The sequence below is a fragment of the Rattus norvegicus genome, chromosome 2 (genome assembly GCF_036323735.1).
Source record: "Rattus norvegicus strain BN/NHsdMcwi chromosome 2, GRCr8, whole genome shotgun sequence".
NCBI classification, from domain to species: domain Eukaryota; kingdom Metazoa; phylum Chordata; class Mammalia; order Rodentia; family Muridae; genus Rattus; species Rattus norvegicus.
In genome coordinates, this window is record NC_086020.1 from 32,558,845 (window position 1) to 32,575,014 (window position 16,170).

The following is a 16,170-nucleotide window of genomic DNA, read 5'->3' on the forward strand; positions in this document are numbered from 1 at the left end:
ATTTTTAAGGTCAGCCTGCCTGAAGCCTCCTGGAGCAGCCTGAGACGTATGTCCTTACAGAATTCTGCCCTGCAGCTGCTGTCCAGAATGACACCAATCCAGCAGTACCACCAGAAGGATCCCCGCAGCACTGGGCCGTACACTCTGCCATCTCTAAGTCATACTGGGCCAGGAGGGGAACCTTTAAGCCGAAGAGGAAGGCCGAGGAAAGATAAAACATTGGTCCATGCTTTCTGGTCTCCCCAGCAACAAGACAGAGAAGTAGACGGGCTCCAGGGCGAAAACAGCTCTGATCTGTAATGTGACCCCACCTACCTGCTGTTGCAGTCTTCACTGACTTGGATGCAGAAGCATTGGCTGCATTCTTAGTTTCCTTGTCCTTCTCTTCCCCTCGTGTGGCTTTGACCTCAGGAGTGGTGGTGGTCTTCATAGCTTTCTCCACAGACTCTTTCTTCTTGGGAGAAGCCACTCTGGACACCTTGTCAGAGGATTCCTTCAAGGCTCCTGGTTTGGGGGAAGCTGCTGAAGGCTTGGACTTCCCATCACCCTTTTTGACAGGTGAAGAGGACTTGGTCTTTGTGCCTGGTTTCTTGGTCTTGGCCTTCTCCTTCAGATCCTTTTTCAGAGCCTTGCCTAGGTTCTGCTCAATAGCCAAGGCCTCTGGATCCACCATGGACACATCAGGGTGGCGAGGAGAAGGGCTTCGGTCTTGCATGGGGGCTGGAGGCGGGTCCATGTGTTTGTACGTAACCGTTTTGTCTGTGGGGATGGTTTCTGACTCATCTTCAGAGTCAATGTTGGCATCAGCTGTGATGGAGGGGCACTCTTCTGTCTCTGGGGGAACATCAGAGTCCGTCTGGGATGGAGCTGACTCACTGACTGAGGTGGGTGGAGTTTCATCGCATTGTCTGCCCTGTTGTTTTCCTCCTGAAGGTGGGGGGGCTCCTCCAGACTGAGTGAGAGGCTTCTCAGATTCTTCAGTGGGCTCTTCCCCAGCAAACCACTCGAGAGGGTTTGGATTAATGAAGGAAGGTGAGAGCTCGGTCTTGGGATGCTTGAATTCACAGGAGGACACCAGACACAAGTCAACATCCTGGCGTGCCTCCGAGGGGGACTTCCTTTCTGGAGTGTAGCATCGGTCTGAGGTCTCATAGGAGTATGTGGATGCCTGTGGGGTCTTGGTGATCTTCTCCATGGTCTCGTAACAGTATGCAGAGGTGTCTGGACTCCGTGTTGTTTTTGTAGTTGTCTCATAGGAATAGCTTTCAGATTCAGGAAAGCTGGTAATTTTCTCAGTGGTTTCGTAGGAATAGCTACAGTCGCCAAGTGTGTGGCCACCATCCTCAGTGTCATCGTAGCCATTGCTAATGTCATCGAGGAGCCTTCTGGACCTCTCGGTCTTCTCATAGGTGTAGCCACTTACTTCAGGGGTTCGTGTTGTCTTCTCGCTGATCTCATACGAGTACCCGCCCTCTTCAGGGGTCCGAGTGGTTTTCTCGGTAATTTCACAGGAGTAGCCACCATCTTCTGGGGTCTTGGTGGTCTTCTCAATGGTCTCATAGGAGTATCCACTGTCACATGGGGATTTTATGGTTCTCTCTGTCTTCTCATAGTAGTAACCACCCACATCGTGGGCCTGGATGGTTTTCTCGTGAGATTCATAGTCATAATCTTCTTCATCTGGGGATTCGGTGGTGCTCTCGGGCTTTTGATAGGCATAGTTAAAGTCACCGGGTGTCTTCCCTCCATTGTCCTTCTCCACACTAGATGTGGTCAAATCTCTACTCAAGGCCAGGTGATGCTGCATTGTATCAAATAACATTGAGGAGCGGAAGCCGTAGGGCTCTGCGGCTGCTGCATCTATTGGTGGGGAAGAGGAGGTTTGGTAAGCCGCTGTACTCTCTTTAGCTCCAGAGGTAGAATCTGAAAAGCCAGGTGAATATGTAGGTGAGGACTCTCGAGGGGTGAGCGGAGAAATATCGGATTTTGGAGAGAGTTTCTCTCCTTCCAGGCTCTGCACTTTCTCAGACGCAAGCGAGGCATATAAGGACATATCTCTGGGAGGAACGACATCAGAGAGAGTGTCTTCCTGAAGAGGAGAGGCTATCTGAGAAGGAGTGTGAGCAGAAGAGGTGGATGGGGAAGCCTCCACCTGAGACACAGAGATGAGCTCGGACAGATCATTATCCTGGGTGTAGGATGGCTCTTCTGTCGGCGGAATCTTATGTGACAAACTAGAGTCCTGGATATCGGAGGGACTGTAGTCCACCTCAGTTGGCCCATTTTCGGTGATGTGAAGCATACCAGCACCCACAGTAGGGTGGTCTGGAGACTGCCGACTAAAGTCCATAGCAAGAGAATGCTCGGGGGATTCCTGACCGAATTCAATAGACATTGAAGACTGTTCGGATCGGTGATCTTGAACTGGTGTCCTGGATTTGGCTGTCTTAGGGGAGAAGTCAGGAGGAGAAATCGACATTGGTCTTGGGCACTCTTCTTTAGACGGAGACATTTCTGTTTCCTGGAAAGTAGTTGGTGTTTGCACCACCGACACCGACAGGGAGTCATCCACCTCTGTGGAATGTGGAGAGCCCACTTCAGCGTGGAGAGAAGGAGACACGTCATCTGTGGTTGGCTCTGGAAACGAGCTGGTAGCCACAGAGGCGGTTGACACTGAGGCCACACCTTCCATGTGTGAATAGGTGTCTTCGGCCACGCCCTCATCCACAGGCGTGGCGGACTTGTCTGAAACGGTGCCTTCCGAAATGGACATCTTGGTGTCTTCTTTGAAAGAGCCAAACTGACTGACATCTACTTGCGTTGGAGATCCATCTCCTCCCAGTTTCCTTTCATCCAAAGCCAGAGCTGATTGAGAACTCATGATTTCAGCATCGCTGGCTTTCTTTTCTGGACTAAAGTCTTCCTTTATCGGTATGAAGCCCGCGCTTTTCTCTTCCTGCTTGTCTTGGTAAAGATCGGAAGTCAGGTCAGAAACTGGGCTTTCTTTGTCTGAGAAGCCTTGCTTTCCATTCTTCCCTTCAAAGGGGCTTTCTGAACGTCTGCCAAGAGCCTTGTCATCCGCACTCAGGAAGTCTTCATATGCGGACTCGGATCCGATAAGGGGAGGGCTGCGTAACGGAGACAGAACTTTCTCGATAGGAGACTCTGAGTCAGGCACAGGTTCATCCATGGGGCTGATGGACGACCTCTCGTTCTCATCTTTGGCCTCAGTGAATTCAAAGCTCACCGGGACTGCCTGCGGCTTCTCAGTGACTTCTGTAGGTAGGTGACTGGACTTTTCGTCGGTGGGAGATTGGTAGTAAGGTGTGTGGCCCGCACTGCCTGTCACAGACTGAGACGGTGACACTACCTCCAAGGTCTTCTCCTCAGGACTGGCACAGTGTTCTTCAACTACTGCTTGGGTCACTCCGGGGGACACTACTGCTGTTGCCTCTCCCTCTGCAGAGGCTTTGATCTCGTTGGGTGTCAGAGAGAAATTCACGCTACGTTCACCCAGGGGAGTCTTCTCTATGGGTGATGGTGGAGAAGGACTCAGGGATGGACTCTTGGCTGGGCTAAGTCTCTCATCCGAAACATCTTTGATGTCCAACTCGGCACCGGTTTTCACGTCCGTCTCTTCTGGGCGGTAAGCGTCACGAAGAGCAGACTTGCTGAATTTGTCTTCTTCCATGGACGAAGGTGGTGATATGGTGGAGGCGGAAGCGTTGTAATCCCTACCGTCAGTGGCGTCTGTCTTTGACCCGTCTGACAATCCATTGAATGATGCAACCACAGGTTTGGAGTACTCCTGAGAGTACAGCGAAGACTCGTATTTGGTAATGTTCACGAACTCCTGAGACGGGGACTCTGTCTCCTCATTGTTGGTCTCGTCGCTCATCACATCTCGAGGAGTGGACATCTCATCCATTGGAGTCGGCTCACTAGATATCTCGATGGTGGACTGAGTATATCCGGAGGTGGCGGTGAATTCCTCAGGCTGGTCTTCTCGATTCTCCTCATCTGAAGCAGTGGCCTCGCTCTCGGAGCCTCCGGGTAGGGTCTCATCATGAATTGAAGACGCGGGTTCTCGGCTAGGAGACTGGACTCCAGGTTGCTTGGCCGGTGTCCCCAGGAATCCATACTGATCCTCGGTGACTCCGGCCTCCGCGGCCTTGTCAACCACAGCCATCACATAATCTTCAGCCTCAGTTTTGTCGGGCTCATGGTCTTCCTCTCTGGCGTCCTCTGCTTTGTCCTCCTCCTCCTCACCCTCCTCCTCAGACTGTTCAGCTTCTCCTTTCTCAAGCGCTTCATCCATGTCTTCTTCGGCCCGGTCATCGCCGCTGGCCACAGACTCCCTCTTCTCCTTGATGTGTACGTCCGCCTCAGCCTTAGCGATTTCTTCGTCTTCTGTGGGGCTGTGCTTCGAGGCGCTCCCGCTCACATTGTCTTCCCCGTCTTCTTCCGGCTCCTCGGCCTCCTCAGTTTCTGCCTTCTCTTCGTAGTCTCCGGCCTCTGAGGATTCTTCAAAACCAGCGCCTTCATCCTCGAACTTCTCGATGTCATCCACGCCCTGCTTCTCAACTGGCTCCAGCTCCTCGGGGGTTTGCTCGCACTCCCCTTCCCCCTCAGTGGTGGTGATCCCTTCATCAGGTGACTCAGCAGAACCTTTGCTGACTTCCGTCTCTTTCTGAATGACGTAGGCTTCTCCCGGCTCGGTTTCCTTCAGTTTCTCTTCATCTTCAATGAGCTCCAGCTGAGGCTTGATGTCCTTCGCTACATCGATCTCCTCAGCCTTTAGCTCCTCAAAGTCCTTGGTTAGATCCTCAGGGGACGACATGAGGGACCGCTCAGCTTCAAGTTCTTTGGCAGGACCGCTGGCCGCTACTCCGGCTGCTGCAGCCACGGCAGCAGTGCCAACAGCTGTGGCAGCGGCCTCTGTGGTCTTGCCTTCCTTTTTAATGACTTTGACCTTCCCCTTGTCCTTGAGTTTCCCAGCAGCAATAGGCTCCTTCTTGGTGGGCTCTTCTTTCTTTGCTACTTTTGGTTTCAATGCAGCCGGTTTCTTTGTGTCTGACAGAGGAGTGGATTTCTTTATGTCCTTGGAGATCTTCTTAATCTCCTTTTTGGGTTCCTTCTCTTCCTTTTTAACTTCTTTCTTCTCGTCTTTCTTCACCTCCTTCTTGGCGTCCTTCAGGGGCGTTTCCTTCTTCACCTCTTTCTTCAGCTCCTTTTTCTCTTCCTTTTTGATTTCTTTCTTGATCTCCTTCTTCGCCTCTTCCTTTTTGGGCTTCTCGTCTTTCTTGAGGGGAGTTTTGTCTTCCTTTTTAGCCACTTCCTTCTTGGGCTTCTCCTCTTTCTTTTCTTCGGGTTTTGTCTTTATTTCCTTTTTTACCACTTTGTCTTTGGTGACTTTGGGTTTGCTCTCCGTGGCCGCCTTCTCAGCCACCTCAGCTTTGACGGGCGACTGCTCCTCTTTGCTGGGCACCTCCTTTTCCGTCACCGATGGCTTACTTTCTACCTTTCCTGGCTTGTCTTTTTTCACTATCACTTTCTCTTTGCTTTCAACTTTGGGTGTTTTTTCCACTTGGCTGGCTTTTGTGGCTTCAGGGGCCTCCTCTTTGGACTCCTTCCTCACTGATTTACTGGAAAGTGGTTTTGTGGCTGGCTTCAGACTCTCTCGGCTGTCAGCCCGCTGTTTCAACTTGACCTGTTTCACTGGGGGGGTGGACACCTGGCCAGTGAGATCTTTTTGGGTGGCCAGTGGCTGCTTTAGGAAGTCTAGATGTTTGAGTTTTTCCAGCCCTTCTAGGATGTTGTACTGGGTGCTGTTTCCAGGAAACAGAACCCGGATGATTTTCTCAGCAGGGTTGGCTGGGTGCCACACAATCAAAGACGAGACGGAAGTCAGGTAGGAAATCGGGATGTCTACTTCTTGACCATTGGGCAGGATAAGTTCAGCCTTGTCTTTGTTGGTTCCAGTCCACTGCTGCATGAAATACTGCATTTCCTTGCTGCTTTTGACTGGGTTAAGCACGTACATCTCCAGTTTACCCACTCCCATTTTTTGGAACAGGATGACAGGCTCAATGGCATTGCCTACACTTCTAAATAAAGGCTCTGGTTTCATGGACAGTTTGTTTAGGTACTGGAGGGTGAAGCATGCTTCTTCTGTACTTCTCTTCATCTTGATGTTGGGTTCTGGGTTTTTCAGATTTTCAGGTACATTGAGAAACACAACCCCCAAGTCAGGGGAGATGAGGTTTTTCATCCAGTCACTGTTGCTGGTGGAGCCCTGGGACCGCTCCTCTTCCAGCTCTGCAATCTTGCGTTGCAACATGCTGTTGATCCCGGGCAAGTTGTCATCCCCAATGTGGGTGAGCAGGATGGAGTCCACCCGGTCCAAGTGCCGAATGAGCTTCCAGAAGCAGGACTTTCTTTCTGATCCTCCGTTAATGAGCATGTTGAATCCGTTCACTGCGAACAGGGCAGAGTCCCCGCGGCCCCCCGGAAAAATGTAACAACAAGGCTTGGAGAGCTTCAGAAATCCGCCCGAGGTCGGGGGCTCCAGGATGTCAAAGGGGGAGGGGACTTCGACAGACTCCGAGAGGTACTCGGTGAACTCAGAAAGTCCCTCCATTTCTGGCAAGATAGAAGCTGAGTTGAGCTTGATGTTGATGAAGTCTTGGAGATTGTGTCTGTCAAGGTTGGAGTTCTTCCAGTCTCCTTCCTCAGGGCAGAAGAGGGTGAGGCTGGCTTTGTTGGCAGGATGGGTGGTGCTTAGGAGCTCCCCAATCTGGGTTTGCGAACAGAAAGAAAGGGAGAAAGGGTTAAGTGATGTCAGCCCCGGCTTCTCATCTTCATCACTGTCAGTTATTGTAGGATCACTGACTTTACACTGACTTTATCACAAATGGACTTGGCGGCAGCACTCGGGAGGCAAATGCAAGTGGCCCTCTGTGAGTTTGAGACCAGCCTAGTCTGTAGAGCAAGTGCCAAGATAGTCAGGGCTACACAGAGAAACCCCGTCTCAGAAACAAACAATCAGGAAACAAAAACAAACAAATAAAAACTTGACCATTACTTGGCCATGGTCCTGTTCAAAATATTGAAAAACTTAAAGGTAGACAACCTCTGTTCTGGGTCCCCATATGTACCCTCTGCTACTTGGAGGCCTCTGCTCTAGGATCCTCTCCCTGTATAGCCTTGCCCCAGAACCCTGTGACAGTTCCCAAACTGGGGACCATCTGGGTGACTGGTATTTATATCACAACAGTTATAAGATAACTTGAATGTCACTCTGGATGTTTGCCACGCAAAGACGTCCTTTAACAAACACTCGACAATCACAGAAGAAAAGCTATCCGTCATTCACTACAGGTTAGAATCTTTCCCTTTAGCCTGTGGTCAGACAAAAAGCCAGCACCGAGAAGGAGGTGGAAGCTCGGTCTCACCATCAGCTATAGCGCTCTTGACAATTGACAGCTGCTAGAAAAGGGAAGACAGCTGGTTCTCTTTAAGGGTGTGGCCTTACTAAATTGACCACGCCCAGTGCCAGGCCACACTTACAAGAATATACCAGCAGCACAACTGGAGAAAGTGGGTCTGTTTGTTTGTTTGTTTGTTTAAATGAAAAAGAAGGCACAAGGCTAATTGATAGGGAAAGGGGACAGATTTGGGAGGTGTTATTGGGAGGGGGTGAATACACTGAACAAAATTCTGAACAAAATTTTCAAAGAACTAATTAAAAAAATAAAGCCTTTGCTTCTCTTAGTCCATTGGACTTGGCATAAAGGGCCAGATCGGTGCGTCTGAGGAAACCAGGTGATAGTAAGGCCTTGTATCTTCTTTCAGAATCCAGCAGACACAGGAGAAAGAAGTGTGGTGGATTTGGTTGCCCACTGCTGCAACAAATTACCAGGTTCTGGTGCCCACCCTCATTAAGTGACTGCCCTAGCAGACCCTCTGCAAATACAAATGCTCCTCTTGAAGTCGTGATGACAAAGTGGCCAGGCAGTTGTGCAAACCGGTGGCCACATTCACTCCTCTGTGTAAGTTTAACTCTAAGGTGAAAAAATAAAAATAAGTAATTCCACGGTGAGCCACTCAGCTCTCTACATGATCTCCATGGACTGGGGACAAACTGGTTGCGACTAAACCAGATCTCCTTTGGCATAAACATGTTTTTCAATATGCTATTCAGTACTTCCCAAGAAAGGAAATATAGAAAACTGAAACAGGACCAAAACAAGTATGGTTTATGGAAACAGTTTTCCTTGTCAATGTCAAGGCTGTGTGTTTTTTATTGGTCTTGACTCAGCAAAGGTAAATCATGTCATAAGCCCCACACTTCTGTCTCAGCAAATCTCACACATCAGCTCAGCGGTTCAAGTGACAAGGAGCCTGCATCCTGACGCAAATGATTCAGGGCCAAAACAAATGGCCGTTCCTGAGCCATTAGCTCTGAACTCTTACCCTGGGTTTCTTGTCTCATTGAATTTCAGAACACTTCACTCCAAGGCTGTGGCTGGGAGGGTATGTATAGACAATGATAGAACCCACACTTTCCTATAGTAGATGGCAGGGGGTGGGGTGGGGGCAGCCATTTTTTGTTTCGTCAGACTCTCCACCATAAATTGTTGTCCCCAAATACCAAAATAACAGTGCTGTGTGCTATTTTCCTCTGACTTAATCATCTTCCACAAACCAGTTCAATGTCAACTCTTGTTTTGAGAACTAAGAAAACTAAAACAGCCATGGTGAACATCTATGGGGGTAAAGGGAGTCCCCGAATAAAGTCGGCCATCTTTGGGGAAACTTTGTTCAGATTATTTGGTGGCCAAAGCAAAGACAAATAACGTTTTATTTTATTTTATTATTTTATTTACAAGTACTTACTTACCCATTCACTTACGTCTTGGGCATGTGTATGTCATGGTGTACGTGCATGGAGGTCAGAGGGCAACTCTCCGGAGTTGCTTCTTTCTTTGTAATGTGTGGGTCCTGGGAGGGGGCGGTCAAACGCAGGTTGACAGGGTGGGTGGTGAAGTATCTTTACCCATCTCACTGGTCCTTTAAATGATTTCTTACTGCGTTTCCTTTATTTTAAAATAGGGCGTCTCGTCCAATAATTGGCATGGACCTCACCGTAATTTCAACATGGTGAGGGCTCTCTCACGCCTAACTTTCACACACACACACACACACACACACACACACACACACACACACACGGTACCTGAGAACTATCCATGGTGTACACTTTAGGGGGTGAATCAAGGATAATCCAAACTGCCAAGTCTTTCACAGCAAAAACTGTAAGCTAAGTCCAGCTCATTTTAATCTCTGAGATCCAGTCTAGCCGAGCTGAGGCACATCAAAGGTCTAGTCTAGCTGTGTACACCTGGGGTTATTTAGTCATTAACGTAAAATGGCCTTTTTAGGTGTATTTAGTTTGTTTTATGTGTATGGGTGTTTTGCCTGTATGTATGTATGTATGTATGTATGTATGTATATATATATGTATGTATGTATGCATGCATCCATGTATGTGCAGTACACATATGCTTGGTTCCTCTTTAGGGCAGAAAAGGGTGTCAAATCCATGAACTGGAGTTATGGACGGTTGTGGGCCATCAAGCAGGTGCTGGGAACAGAACCCTGCTCCCGGGCTGGAGAGATGGCTCAGTGGTTAAGAGCACCCGACTGCTCTTCCAGAGGTCATGAGTTCAATTCCCAGCAACCACATGGTGGCTCACAACCATCTGTAAAGAGATCCGATTCCCTCTTCTGGTGTATCTGAAGACAGCTACAGTGTACTTATATATAATAAATGAATAAATCTTAAAAAAAAAAAGAACCCTGCTCCCCTGGAAGATCATCCAGTTCTTTTAACTGCCGAGCCATCTCTTCAGCCCCTAATCACCCGCTTTTTAATATGAAATATATAGTCACCTGATTCAAGGAGAAAGAAAGAAGACTTGAGAAATATTATCGCACTTTCTATCTCTCTACTGTCTTCAGAGAGTTCCTATGGAATGCAGAAAGTGACTGAAAAGATTCCGAGGAAGTCAGGGAGCATGAGAGACAGCCAGGGAGCCATTACTGCATAGAAAACTATGATCTAAGGAGACCAGAAAAGCAAGTCACCAGCAGTGCTGGGCAAACCTCTGTCCAGACAGGGAACATCTACTCACTCTGCAAAACATCAGAATATCAGCATTCTGTACACAAGACAGAAGCACAAGAACGAGAGCTGGAGAGAGCCAGTTAAGGAGACAGATGGATGGGTCAGGAGGTAGGAGGGATAGCACAGCATCCTTGGGGCTGCCCAACAGAACTAAAACCCCTGTGTTTCCCCAGAGTCCAGCTCCAGGCCTGTGGGGCAAGTACCAGGAGGAGGACAGGAATGAAGAGCAACAGGTATCTTAAGATACCCAGTCCATGGGGCTGCTCAATCCATAACTCAGCAGTGAATGGTGAGAATGCACAATGCTGGAGGTAGTAAGGACATGATGACTACTTCTTTGTAACTGGGGCTGCTTCCACATGAACTGGGAAGCCATGTTAATAGTAACAGTGGCCACACGGAAAACCCATTGCAATGAAAGTTTCGTTATCTTTGTTTTCCTAATGTATAACCAGACCCAGTGCGCTGGGTTATACTGCACTAAATTTGGTCAATTAAATACATGCTTTCTTCCTGAGACTGTGACAAGTGTCTGCCAATGGTTATCGAGCAGATACTGTTGCCATGGTTCTTACAAAGATGGATGAGGGACACGAGTAGGAGTAACTGCTTTGGGATAAGATTGTCTCTTTTGTTAATTACCTTCCCTGATTAAATGCAGGCACACTGAAAGAAGGAGGACACAGGAATAAATGGCTTTCCTGGAGATATTAACAAAACAAATTATAATTTCTAAACCACGGACTTCTAACTACATTTCCTTTTGTGATTAAATGACCTGCTTAGCTGAAGAGGAAATACTGTAGGCAGTGTGTCTCTGGGCTTTAGCAAGACATGTAACAGGGTCTTGGAACAGTGTGATAGCAGAATTACATGGCATTATAGGAGGTGGTGTTCCTTAGTGTCAACCAGGAGGAAGATGTGCAGTAGGCTACTCCAGGTTCATTTCTCTGCTATTGAGTATTGATTGGCTGGCAGGAAAATGGAACAGACATGCTTGTCAAAGCTCTGCACGGCTTCAAAACGAGAGGAGTGAGGGAGTGTGGGATGGTAGAGCTAAGGTGTTTAGGAAAGCTTTGGACTTGGGACATAATGGCAAGGCAACTGTCAACAGGGTGGCACTCTAAAGAGATAAATGTAAGGTTCAACAGCCAGCAGATAAGGATGGGCTTGGAAGATGCAGCTTAACAACAATATCCATGGAAAGCCTTGGGGATTTTAGTTGACAATCAAATGGATTTATGTGAAGCTAAAGAAGCTTAAACTTCAATGTCCCTTACTGGCTTGGTCCTCTGCTGAAGTACCATGCTTAAAAGGTTTATTAATAATGGGTTTCCTTTTTCTCCATATTATGTTCATTTGGAGAATGCCTCAGGGCCTATATTTCTTCTCTACTGACACCTAATCATGTTTGGAGAAAATTTGAAGCTTTTAGACTTATTTATTAACTAGGCTGAGAACTGTTCGAGTTGCTGACTCTGGTGACACTAATCTGGTCAGATTTCTGGAAAACGGGGTCTAGGTTAGGTAAGGACCTCTAACGAGTTGTATTTATTGGTTTGTATTCTCTCTCTCTCTCTCTCTCTCTCTCTCTCTCTCTCTCTCTCTCTCTCGTGTGTGTGTGTGTGTGTGTGTGTGTGTGTGTGTGTGTGTGTGTGTGTGTGTGTTGGTGCTGGTTGTCAAACTCAAGATCTCGGGAATGCCAGGCAAGCATTCTACCATTGAGCTATACCCAAATTGTGACATCTGAGAGAAACCCAATTAAGCAAACAAAACTCCAGAAACAAGTCCTGCTTGCTGGACCCTTCTCTTTGACTTTAATCCCTAGAGTTTTTCTTAATGCTTTCTCTCTAGAGTAAAGCATCTGTCTTCCGGGCTTCAAAGACCTATATGCAAATGGATACAAATGGGCATCTCTCACTAACTCAAAGTTTCTTAGCTCTGGGTTCAAATATCCACCTGTTTGATAATTCCAAGGTGTCTAAGAATGACAAGTTCTGGGGCTGGGGATTTAGCTCAGTGGTAGAGTGCTTACCTAGGAAGCGCAAAGCCCTGGGTTCGGTCCCCAGCTCAAAAAAAAAAAAAGAATGACAAGTTCTGAAAGCTTGGATAGTCCCCATAGCTACTGTGACAAGGGACACACAGGCCCTTCTGCATTTTACAGATAGGTAGAATAAAACAGAAGATACTTACTCTAGAGGATGGATGGAAAGGAAGCTATAGGTGAACTCAGGGTTAAAGTCCCCTCTTGAAGATGCAGTGAAAAAGAAAGAAAAGCCTTCTCCTTGGAAAGGTTGAAAATGTTCTTAGAAATGTTTGTTTTGCTAACGTTATATTTTCTGATTCTTTTTTTACTTGACTAGTGTGTTTCAAGGGTTGGACAAGTGGAGCAAGACTGGACAGCAAATGACCTCAAATGAGTCATTCTGCAAGCCTCCTTCCAAGGCAACAACAGGTTATCATAGTTCCAAACATGAATATCCATCCGTCTACTCTAAGATTTTAAACATTTATTATTAAATGTTAAATGTCTGTCTGTCTGTCTGTGTAGCACATGCATGCAGTGCCCTTGGAGACGAGAAGAAGTTGTTGGGTCCCTGACACTGAATCACAGAAAGTTATGAGTTGCTATGTTGGTGCTAGGAATACGGAAGAGTAGCTGGTGCTCTTAACCACCGAGCCACCTCTCCAGTCCTAGGCTAATAATTTTCAATCCACTTTAGCTGTAGCATCCTTTCTTCAATGTTTAGGTAAAAGAAACACAGGCTGAGCTCCTCTGGTTTGGCATGGGGGATAGGCATGCATTCTGCCCTCTCCCTGCTACCCAGATACCAGTGATCTACTCTGAGAAAACTGTGGAGAGCTTTTCGTGGGCGCTGAGCATGACTTCCTCTGGAGAAGGTGGGGTAGGAGAGGAGAATATGACCGTCTATGGCATCAGCGGTGGCTGCTGGATGCAGTAACATGCAAGCCCCCTAGAGCCCACGGCTATGATTACAAACCCTGGAGAAGCTGCCCCTTTTACAGAGCTTGGATTCCTTAGATAAGGCTTTCTTTTTCTTCATAATTAGTGGTAAAGTTGGGCACATGCACCACAGCCCACTGGACAAAATCTCCCTTGCCAGGGCTTTTAAATGTGATGTAAACAGAAACGTCACATAAAGCCATTCCCTATTCTCAAAGAGGGGATTACTTGGGGCCCGATGAATGGAATATGATATCTCCTTGTGTAAAGTCTTGGCGATGGTAAAGCGCATTTCCTTACACATTCCTTTGTTTGGTTTCATGGCAAAAAACACAAACCTATGACGTGGCCAGAAAGAAAACTCCAGAAAGGAACGGCAGGACTGTACGGGAATGCAGGAAGGCCCCCATGTGCATGCAATCTTACAAGCTATATCACTTGTCTACCCATCATGACATCGGCTACTACAACCCGCTCCCCTCCCTGGGACGAGACGCTGACATCCGAAAGGCCAGACAAAAACCCAAGTACTTGTCATAGCACATTATGTGTGAACAGATCTTGAAAAAGAGCCGGTATTATACTGACTATTAGACAACTTCCCAGCAGTCTGAACAGGGGAAATCATAGCTCCTTCTCTGGCATTTCAAGGCCATTGAGCAATGTGGCTGTGATACAGCAGGGCATTAGGCTCATCAGCCCAGGGGTCAGGGGGAGGCAACACGACTCAAGAGAAAGACATAGGCAAAGCTTCTATCTTAAAGTGGGAAGACAGGCTAGCTGTAAGTGAGCCCAGAGGCCTCCTAGCAAGGAGCCACTTGCCAGCCAGAGATCTTTCCTGCTCTGGTGAGCTGGTGTGGTGTGCCTCCAGGTACAGATGACCTCACACCCTCTGAAAAAACTGGGGCGAAACCAAATGAAGCTGGGCAGTTTGCTGAGAGGCTAAGCCACAGAGACCTCCCTGTGAAATGTGGGGCTGAGGAAGAATAAATGCTGGGAGACACATGGCCTTTCCCAGCACACGAGGCACCAAGGCTGCCATCTCAGGGAGACAGATCTAAATGGTTGTAGCAATTCCCGGCAGCACATCCCTTGGTTCACTCCAAACCTCACCCCGGCTTCTCATGCAGCTTCTCTCTAAAGGGTCCAGCCACTAGAAGTAAGAGAAATAACCAGGCCAGGGAAACTGGCACAAGTCCTGACAGAGACCCAGGCAGAGACATCCTGCTGAAGCCCAAGAGATCTGTGGAGGAATCTTGAGAAAATAGGAATGCTGAATTTCTCCTCGAGTTCAGTAGGTTCTAGCGTCCCTAGCACTTCCACCGCCCGTAAACATTGATCGTTCATTCTTATACTCTCACAAGGTCCACCCATGTCTCCTCCAGCAAAATGGCCGAGGTTCTAATCATCCATCGATGGTAGCGGTGATCTAACCCAGGCCTGGGTAATCTTTGATCACAGTTTTGCTTATTTCAAAGGGGTCCCTCCAAACAGTCGTCCGCGGAACCCACCTCTTGGTCGGTGAAAATCTCTATGAAGTTCTGGAAGGAGAAAGAGCCTGACTGGAGGATGAGCTCTCCAGTGTTCTCAAAGCACTGTCCGGTGAGCACCAGCAGTTTATGGCGGGCGGCGTCAGTGATCATCAAACGCACCTGAAAAACAGCGCAGTCACGGGGTAAGCGGGGGTGCGTGGAGCAAGAGCCGCCCCCCTCCCCAGTCGCAGTCACTGTCACCATGCTTGAAGCTTACTACCAACCCAACACGTTCATTCCAAGTGTCTGATTACTTCAACTGAGAGTCGGGGCAGGGAGCGTTGGACAGAGCCTTGCCTGTAGGAATTACTCACAAAATTTACCATTATCAGTTATCAATGTGCCAGTGAATACCGTGTTGGAGTTCTGCTTCCACCCCCAAAACAGCAGTGGTTGCTGACTCTCTCCCCCTGAGTATCCTCTTTTCAAAGTGGTCTTCCCAGCTGGCAGGCAATTGTTCCACAGCTGTCGTCAAGTATCTACCAGCAGCCTACGAGTCCAGGACACAAGGCCAGACTTGTGGAGATGCCACCCCAGGCCCCCCCAGCCTAGCCTCAGAAAAGACGTTTCCAAGTAGTCCTCAAGTTCCTACTCAGGATTCCTTCCTTCTGGCCCTTACAGCCCAAGCGCACCATGACAAGCGCAGACTCCAGCGCTTGCAGCAAAATGCTTGAACAAAGGGAAAGGCGACCCCTGAATGGCATCCTGGGAAACCGAATTGAACATAACTTGTGCTGAAGAACCTCTGGTGGATTTTTAGTGTCGGAGGAGTGGGGGGTAGGGGTGGGGGGTGGGGCTCTCCTATGCAGGATCACCACCCTTAGCGCCAAGGTTCTGAACCTAGTTCATGAGTGTTGAGCACACGCTAGGAGCACACGCTATGTGCCCAACATCAGGTTCTGCACCAGGGAAAATGCAAAACTAAATAAAGAGGCCATGACCCCTGCCTGAAAACCCCACAGGCCTCTCAGGGAAAAGCATGCATACCTAAGCAGTTGTCTCAGCCTCCTGCGGTCCACAGACCAGACTGATTCTTCCAAAACAAGAAAGCTTTTTTCCCTCCTCCTGTTCCACAGCTAGCCACTCTACCAGGGCACAAACCAGCCCTCCAGCTTTTAGGTGACAGAAGGTGCCATCCCGGGGTTTTGTCTGACTTCACTTCACCTTATTGGATTGTCAGAGCTTTTGCAGGCAGAAGTAGGTCAAAACAGGCCCGATTATGATACCTCCAAACCAAAAGCAAGGTAAGTGCCAGCAACTGAGAAACCAGGTGTGGTGAATGGATGCAAAAGGATGCCACACAACCATTGAAAGGAGTGAGGGACCGACATGCTGCCCCAGGATTGGATCATGAAGCCACCAAGCTAAGTTAGGCTCCACAAAAAAAAAAAAAAAAAAAAAAAAAGAGGCCACATGCTGTATGATGTCATTTGTAAATGTCTATAAAATAGAAAAATCTGGAGAGAAAAAATAGGGGTTGCCAG

General features: G+C 48.2%; 1 protein-coding gene across 2 annotated transcripts in view; it reads right to left on the reverse strand.

Moving 5' to 3' along the window:
* Map1b (microtubule-associated protein 1B) overlaps positions 1 to 16,170 on the reverse strand; it is a 93,049-nt gene that overhangs the window by 7,422 nt on the left and 69,457 nt on the right. For both annotated transcript variants that reach the window (NM_019217.1, XM_039101889.2), the window contains 2 exon segments: positions 316 to 6,796; positions 14,666 to 14,806. In NM_019217.1, the coding sequence (NP_062090.1) occupies positions 316 to 6,796; positions 14,666 to 14,806 (6,622 nt within the window).